We start from the raw sequence: 9459 nt of genomic DNA on the forward strand, positions 1-9459 counted from the left end.
TACAAAGGAGTTCATGGTCGACTCAGTGACTGTGAGGTGTCCAGGTCCTGTGGCTACAAAACAAGCCCAAAATCATCAGCTCTCCACCAGCATGTGTGACTTCTGGTATGAGGTGTTTGTGCTGATGTGCTTGTTAGGTTTTCACCAAACGTGCTGCTGTGCATTATGGCCAAACATCTCCACCTTGGTCTCATCTGTTCAAAGGATATTGTTCTAGAAGTCTTATGGTTTGTTCAGATGCAACTTTGCAAACCTAAACCGTGCTGCCATGTATTTTTTAGATAGAGGCTTTTTTCTGGCAAGCCTTCCAAACATGCCATACTTGTCCCATATTTTTCTAATTGTACTGTCATGAACTTTATCATTTCACATGTTAGCCGAATCTGCGGTGTAGTTCTTGGGTTGTCTGCCATTTCTCTGGGTGTTACACGGTCTGATCATGGGGTGACTTTGCTGAGACGTCCACACTACTGGGAGGATTGTTGTCTGTTTTGAATGTCTTCCACTTATGAATAATCTTCCTAGAATGATGGACTTCAAATAGTTTGAAATGGCCGTGTTACTGTTCCCAGACTGATGGCAGCAACAATTGTATTGTATATTATGTATATTGTATGTATTAAAGGGGTGTTTTTTTTTCTAGGCTTGGTTGTGTTTATGGGGTGCAGTCTAACATGTTAATGCTTGTTTTTACAAAAAAAACAAACATTATTTTTCACATAGTTTACCTTTATTCTACACCGCTCTGTCCATGCTCCAATGAACGCTCTGATGATTTCCTGGTTTTATGAAGCCCCTCCCTCAGAAATACGCGATGAGCTCAGATTGGTCAGCTGGCTTAGTGTGTTGTGATTGGCTAAACCGCCAGTGCAGTCCAGAAACGTCACGCCCTTCAGCTCAGAATGTGCTCCGGGTGTACTGTAAACAATGGCGTTGTCAATATTGCTTATCAATTTGAGCCCGATTGAGACCCAGAGAATATTAGTGAAGAGGATCGTGCAGAACCTGCGCAAGCACGCCTCTTACAGGACGCTTCAGAATGGTATGTTTCTTTGTTTGTTGTTGTCTCATACTTTTAGATAGGCTGTTATTTGTAAATGCTACTGCGTATGTTAGCTTTTAATATACGGTTTTATTCTGATTAAAGCTTTAATACAGCAGAATACATGATTGCGTTGTAGCATTTTTGTAATCGTAAGAAGTGTTAGCCAGCAAGTATTGCTCGCTTCCACGGCAACCGTGTGTGCATCCATGTTTAACGCTTCTCGTAGCTATGTGAAAAATATAATTTTTACAAAGCTCATCGCTCTGAAAAGCGAGGTGTGCTCTGATTGGCCAGCTATCCAGTGCGTTGTGATTGGCCGAATACCTCAAGCGTGTGACGGAAATGTTACGCCCCTCACCATACTGTGATGCCGTGTCCGGCCGGAGAGACGAGACAAAAACATTAAAACCCATTATAAACGATATGCAAATCTTCCCACATAGTGATGTAGATATGTGGGGGCGTGTTAGAACGAGCCATTTTAGGTAGGTGTGGCTGACTCTTAACTTTTATAAAGAATATCTCTTTGGATTTGAGACTTTAGTCTTTGCAACTTTACAGATCTTCTTTATGCACCAAGAGCTTGTAACACTCCAAAGAGAAAGGAACAATTGAAATCACATCATATGACCCCTTTAATGTATAGTGTATATTTTTACCTATAATGTTATTTATATACAATATATTTTATTATTTATATATATCTTATAAAAAATAGAAAATATATTTAGTCTTGCCCTATCTTTATATAGGCCTATTTCATGTTAAATATATTTATATTTATATTCATTATTAATATTTAATTTTATATATAATTTCAAAAGTATACATTGAATTTCTAATTTGAATTTTTAATTCAGTAATATGTTTGTTTATTTATTTATTTATTTATTTCCTCATATAATGTTTATAATATATGCTCACATTATGTAAGTAAAATGACTTGTTATTTCTCTTGGCTTAAGTGTGAAAATATGGATATAGAAAAGTTCCTCTGGTCACACATCATAACTCCGTATAATCTGTTTAAAAGCCCAAACTTGTTAATCTTTCATTTTGAAAATGTTTCTAGAAGTATGACTAATGAAAACATTTGAAGGCAAGCTGTGAGGTGTTGTGTGATTTGGGGGTGTCGTTCTCCCCTGCGGTGGGATTTGATCCTTGTTGCCTTCAGCTTTATGAGGGTGAGGTTTAGTTTATGATGTTAATAAAAGCAAAGACTGCTGGACCTGCTGCTAATGCTAAGCGTCTTTCGCACACGTGTCTGTGCAGCTTCAGGAGGCGTTTGGCGTGTTCCTCAGCTGTGGGACCTCATCATGTTCCTGTGTTGTTGGGTCTCCTCGGGACATTGCATGCGCTTCAGGCTTTGAGGGTCAATTGTTGTCGTTGACCTAATGACTCGGATAAGTGTGTGTGACCCCGTCAGACTCCCAGAGGTGCTCTCGCAGATTTGTAGGCCGGAATGTGAAGTTGTGTGACCTGTTGTTTTGCAGTTCCTGCTGCTTGAATAATGCAGTATAACGTAAATCACTTCTGAACTAGGGCTGGGCGATATGGCCAAAAAAATTATCCCGATAATTTTTTTCATATCAGTCGATATCGATAATTGTCACGATAAATGTCAAATCTTTATTTCTTTCAAGTTTAAAGCCAGATTTTTGCTCCAAAGTGAAAGTTGTAGAAACCAGACTATTAATTTGGGCTCATTATGATTTAACAAAATAAATATCTAAATAGAAAAATTTGTTTCTCAGTTTCTGCATGCTCTAATGAGTGATATTGTTTCAAATAAAGAAACAGGATTGGGTTGCCTGATAATATTAATAATAATTACATCACTTTTTTTGTCTCATAGAAATGCACATTTGATAGTAGCTTGAGTTAGGATGCGGAGGTACATTTTTTCAATTTTCATTATCAAAATCAGTAACATCTGTAAAAATTGTAGCAATCTCAGTTTTATATGGTTACATTTAGTCTGACCAAGTTTTTTTTTTTTTTTTTAAATTAAGCATTGTTCTCCCATAGTAGCATACATTTAAATCATGATGATACACAGTTAAACTAAATTTGAACATTGGTCCGACTGGCGCAGTTTTGTTCCGCTTTTGGCGCATAAACATTATATCGAACATTTATCGAACTTTTCATATCGTTTTATCTAGGAAAATTATATCGCGATAATTATCATTATCGAATTATCGCCCAGCCCTATTCTGAACTGAACATGTCAGTATGAGAGAATTTTACTTCTGTCACAGTCACTCTTTGACTCATTTTGTCTTTTAAAGATGAAAAAATTTAAAATTTCATGTAAATCCACTTTCACTTTTCCAACCAGTTTCTGATTTAATCCTGCCTTGTATGTAAAATAAATTATTAAAAGAAATGCAGTTAAAATATATCGAAAACCGTGGCCAATTTATAAATTTTTTTTAAATATTTTTTTTATTTATATCAAATTTTTTTTTCGTTTAAATGTTTGTATTTCTACATATTTTATGGGATTGTTCACCCACTTTTCATGATCCAGTCAATTCCCTGTCATTTAAATTTAAATTTAATCCACTTCCACTTTTCATGATCATGCTCTATATTTAACATATATCATAAATATAACTATTTAAAATACATTTTTAGATAAGTCCTGCCCTATATTTATTGATTTATTGATTTAATGCTATTAAAAGCCCACTTTTAATGATCCAGTCTATTCCTAATAAAATCAAGTAATTTATGTTTATATTTATATTTAAGTTTTTATTTTTTCAAAGATAAACTTTAAAAACCTTCTGTAAATATTGTTTTTTTTCCCCCTCATTTTGCTTTAATTACCTGTTTCTCGTCATAAAAATAGCCATGCTTGCTCATGTGAAATGAAAACATGAAAATACAAACAAACATTTTTCAGTACATGCATTTTACATTTTCGAGTATACTGTGTAAATCACACTTTGACTCTTTTTGTCTTTTAAAGATAACAAAAATCACTATTAACTTTAAGGAAATTTCACATAAATATACTTGTCCTCATGTTGCTCTAAACGCGTTTGACTCAAATCATGGGAACAGCTAAAACTTGATTGTTCTGACAGGCTGAAGTGCTTCTGTCATCAGTCCCGCATCACGGTTGTTGTAAAGGTTTGGTCGAGAGCAGAACGGGTGCTAATCTGACTTGTGAGGCGGGTAGTATGTTAGTTGAGTTAGTTGCCTAGCAGATGTGAAGTGAAGAGAAGCACAGCAGTGCTGAATGACTGATATTCATCATGCATGGTTGCGTAATGCCTCACATGCACACCTGTAAATGAGAAATGAGTGCTGCTTGTTCAGACACATCGAGAGCACACAGGCTCCATGCCAGTTCACTTCATATCAGTCCTGTGTAGTACACAAGGTTAGAAATAGTGTGGCCTAGAGCCCTGCATTTCAGCCCGGGCCCAACGGGCCCCAACTTTTTTACGCCCCTTGGGCCGGCCTTCGGGCCAATTTTCACGTCATAGTTCAGACACGGTCCTGACCTCGGGCCTGTTTATGCTTCTCCTTATTTTTATATTTTAGACATCCATCAATTAGTGATGAAAAAAATCTGCGTTCAAACGCGCGCAATAGGCTAAAGCTTGGCGCAAAGCCCCAGCAAAAGTAATTACCATGAATGTGTCGGGGGGGAAATAGTAAGGAGATATTTGAATTATTTACTAATAAACTAGTGTTTTCTGAGTCTGTGTCGCAAGGATGAAGACGACGATCCTGACTCGCCATCTCCTCATTAGACGCGTCTTTAGAGAGAAGTGCATCTTTACGAATTATGATTATAATGAAAGAGTTTTTGATTTGATTTATTTCGTTAAGGTGTAATTTTAAAGCTTTCTATAGATATATTTATCATGTCTGTGAGGCTTGTATTCGCTGAGTTTTGGTTAATTTTTGGTTGTTAATGAAAACTGTAAGAGTAATATGTGAAGTGTTCATTTGCAAAAACCGATAAACGCCACTTTAAAAAAAAAAAAGGGCTGAAGCCGACAAGCGCTTTGTTGTTTTTGAACAGAAGCCGATAAGTCCATTTCAGCGAATCAGCGCGCTGTATTCAGGTCAGGTGACAAGGCTACTTTCACTCTGAAAAGACGTGCTAGGCTAGCTGAGAGGTTACACTGATGAGAGAAAAGCTCTGTGTATTGTGTGTAATCACATCCATACAGTTTATGATCACAACAACAACAACATTTGTCAGGCGTCTACATTATCATCTGAGGAGATTGCAAAGATTAAACCAGTGTTTTTTTAAACTCTAAAACATGAAATGTGGAGTTATCTGCTTTTGCTATAAAACAAACGTTTAATATATAAAAAAACATACTTTCAATGAACTTTAATTTAGTAAATTACCTGTATTTTTTTTTTAAAGTTATTACTACTTAATCAAAGCAACCCAACTGCAGTTTGATTTATATTACTTGGAACGCGCAATTAAAAAAAAACCCCGTCATTTCTGAAAAAATAAAATAAAAATGGAGTTATCGGTTTTTGCAAATGAACTCTTCATGTATTGTTGCATGATCAATAAACAACTGATGAAAATTATTCACCCCTAACCTATAGTGAAATATTAACACATTTTGATGCAATAAATGTGGTATAATTTAAGTGTTCCCTCCAAAACAGAGAAAACATCTTTCACAAACATCTCTGTCTCTTAAAGTGTAAGTGTATATAATGAGTTGTATTTGTAGGGGTTATTATTCCCCACCTCAGACCTCACTAATTATCAAACCCTGGTTACGACCATGTTTGTGTGTGTATCTGATGATAGTTTGGTGAAGTGACTCTGGAGATGAATGATTTCAGGTGTTGAATGTGTCTAGCTGGAGTATGTGGTCACCCAGGTGTTCCCTGTGAACTCTGACCTCAGATCAGTTTAATGTGTGGCAGCGGAGGGCTTTAACGGATTGAGGAAGGGATGACGCACGTCTCTGGCTCTGTTTGTTGGGAAGGTCACGCTTTGATGGCAGCAGATGGATGTTTGAATCACTGTCACTCATGATTAGAGTTCAGATCCAGCTTAATTGATGTGATCGGCTTTTAATGAGGAAAGTGTGCTGCGAGTTTACAGTCTGTCGTAACCGCGTCTATCTCTCGTTTTGTTTTCCCTTATGGCAAAGTCCAGTGTGTTTGAGATGTATTATTAGATTTTTTTCTATGATGGAACTTCCACTTTTTATGATCCAATTGATACCTGATTGATTAAATGTAGTCCTTTCCTATATCTATTCCTTGCATTTGTCTTTTTCTAAATTTTTAATGAATTATTTTATTTATTTTTGCTATGATGGAACATCCCCTTTTCACAATCCAATACATTTCTAGTTGAGAAAATCAAGTCCTGTCTTATGTTTAATTTTTAAATATATATTTTTTATATTTTATATATTTTTTAAGTTTTATGCATGTTTTTTTTTCTTTGATAGAACTTGGAATTTCAAATTTTTCTGTCTAAATGTATTCATTTTACAAGTTTATATTTATGTTTATTTATATTTAGTAGTTTTCTTTTTTAAGATTTGTTCTTAACATTTTTATTATTAAAATTAACATTATTTTTCTTCTCATATTTTGCTTCATTTTAATAACCTGTTTCTTGCTATGAAAATAGCCATGGTAGCTGGAGTGACATGCAAATACAAACAACATTTCTTGTGACTTGGATCTTGGATATTTTTTCCTGTACAGTAGTTACAGTGCATTCTGGGATGGTCTGTAAAGTATACTTGCGCGTCTTTTAGTAAATAAAGTCTTCATCTCTGAGAAGCTCCACAGAAGCTGTTTGGTTTCATTCTCCTCTGTGTAAATCATCCGAGTAAAGGCTTTCCTTCCCGCGCTGTTGTTATCTGGTAAGGTCTTGGGTTGTTTATTAGTCCAGACAAGATCTGAAGCCAGTACTAACAAGAGCGAGGCTGGTTTCTAATAGGCCGTCAGGTCTGATCTGATAAGATCTGCAGTGTCTCTGAGCTCCAGCAGCAGATTTAAAGCTGTAATAAATCACGGGCCCTCCAGCTGGGCTCTTGTCTCCTGAAGCTAGTATTTCATCAGCGTCTCGCCGCGCTCCGGCATTAAAGCCCATGGATGAGCCTGTATCATTTCACTGACTCGCCTCAGTTTGGGCCCCCGAGAGGTCAAAGGTCAGCCGAGTATCAGGCATTCTTTGATCTTCAGCTTCTTTGGAGGGTTTGATTTTTGAAGGCCGGATGTTTTTACTGTATCATCATCTGTTGAGCACAGATCGAGATTTTTTTTTACATATATCCCATTTGACATCAAAGTAAGTGGTGTACAGTTGGGTGTGTGCTGCATCGTGTTATTATTGTTAACTAAAACTATTCTTTTTAAATAAAGCTGAATTAAAATGAAATGCAAAAATTAAAACTAAAATAAATAAAAAAATTGAGCTAAATAGAAATATTTAAAAAAGGAAATGGAAACGGCTAATAAAAATGATAAAGCATGTAACAAAATAACCGAAACTTAAACTAAAATTAAAATGAAAACTGAAATTATAAAAATGAAAATATTATTGAATACTATTTAAAAAATGAAAAAACTTTAAAAATTATGCCCCGGGAATTAACATAGATAAAATAAAACTGAATAAATGTAGCTAAATGGAAATATATACAAAATATAATAAATATAACAAAAATAATGAAAATGACAAAGCACTTAACAGAATAACTGAAACTTAAATGAAAATATAAAAATATTAGTAAATACTTAATTAAAAGACTTGAAAAGACTTAGACTTAAACTTAAAAATGAAAAATGATGTCTTGTCAATTAACAGAAGTAAAATAAGTTTATAGTAGTATAAATAGTAGTTTTGCTAAAAATTGAAAGAAAAAAATCACAGCTAAATAGAAATATTTTTTAAAAAATAGCTAAAACTTAAACAAAAAATGTAAAGTGAAAATATAAAAATATTAGTAAACACTATAAAAAAAATAGATTAAAAGACTAAAAAAGACTTAGACTTCAAAAACTTAAAAATAAAAAAATGATGCCTTGGCAATTAACAGAACTAAAATAAGTTTTAGTTTTTCTAAAGTGAAAGTAAAAATTGCAGCTTAATAGAAATATTAAAAAAACTGAAACTAAAAATGAACACTGAAAATATATAAATATATTGAAACATTAATAAATACTACAATAGTGTGTAAATAATATTAAAATAACATTGTGTCAATCATCACTCTAATAAGGGTAAACAACTCAACTTAATTTAAATTAAAAAAGAGCATTCTGTTCAAATTTGTTAAAAGATTGATTATTAGAAAAGACTGTACTGCCTCTCTTTTTAATGCAGTTACAATTAAAGGTAACTAAAGCGTTCAGAAAAGGACACCAAAACATCATAAACGCATTCGAAGTCTTTAACTCACTGGATTTGAGTGAGAAATTGAAGTCTTTAGTCATTGGTATTTGCACTAGCTCTGCTTGGTGTGTAAGAGTTTCTGAATGAATCTGCTTCACAAAACCACTCTAAATGATTGACTGGTGAGTCAGATTGAACTCCCTGACACTGGTTAACGACTCACCGGAAGGGAATCGATTGCAGTCGAGTCTGATGTGTGTGATTTGTATTGTTGCATATGAAGAGAGCAGCTGTCATGTGTCGTCGTGCGTCTCTGAACTGTGTGTGTTTGTGTTTGATGCAGCTGACAGAAGGAGGAAAGGCAGCGAAAGCCAAGATCAGCGTCGGGGACGTTGTGCTGTCGATCGATGGCATCGCCACAGACGGAATGACACACCTGGAAGCCCAGAATAAAATCAAAGCCTGTACGGGAAACCTGAACCTCTCAGTGCTGAGGTAAAGCTCACGCACACGCACACCACACACACACACACACACAATACACAACACAATTTCTTCAATAGCTTGATGTTTCAACTGTTTATGTCTCATGGCACCCAGAATTAGTTTGATTTGGACCTGCAGATATAAATATATTTTCCATTACGTTTTTCCAATTTACCTGACAAATAACTTTAATCACTACAGGTAGTATTACCAATTTGTGATTAACACTGGAATATTCTTGTGCACACCAGTGGACAAAAAGTATGTTTTAAAAAAAAAAAATATGTTTTTTGCAAGTCTCTTCTGCTCGCCAAGGCTGTATTTATTTGTTCAAAAATACAGTAAAAATTGTGAAATATTATTACAATGAAAAACTGCTGTTTTCTTTGTGAATATCTGTTAAACTGTAATTTATTTCTGTGATGCGCAGCTGAATTTTCAGCATCATTACTCCAGTCTTCAGTGTCACATGATCTTCAGAAATCATAATAATATTCTGATTTGCTGCTCAAGAAACATTTCTGATTATTATCAATGTTGAAAACAGTCGTGCTGCACAATATTTTTG

At 34.8% G+C, this 9459-nt stretch overlaps 1 protein-coding gene across 1 annotated transcript in view; it reads left to right on the plus strand.

The window, feature by feature from the left end:
• The window catches only part of LOC107727908 (PDZ and LIM domain protein 5-like), a 111738-nt gene that overhangs the window by 35503 nt on the left and 66776 nt on the right, over positions 1-9459 (plus strand). Inside the window, exon 3 of the mRNA XM_016537943.1 lies at positions 8749-8900. Within this exon, the coding sequence (XP_016393429.1) occupies positions 8749-8900 (152 nt within the window). The remainder of the gene's footprint in view (positions 1-8748; positions 8901-9459) is intronic.

Source organism: Sinocyclocheilus rhinocerous, unplaced genomic scaffold (assembly GCF_001515625.1).
Source record: "Sinocyclocheilus rhinocerous isolate Xijiao unplaced genomic scaffold, SAMN03320098_v1.1 scaffold42, whole genome shotgun sequence".
In the NCBI taxonomy this organism is placed as follows: Eukaryota; Metazoa; Chordata; class Actinopteri; order Cypriniformes; family Cyprinidae; genus Sinocyclocheilus; species Sinocyclocheilus rhinocerous.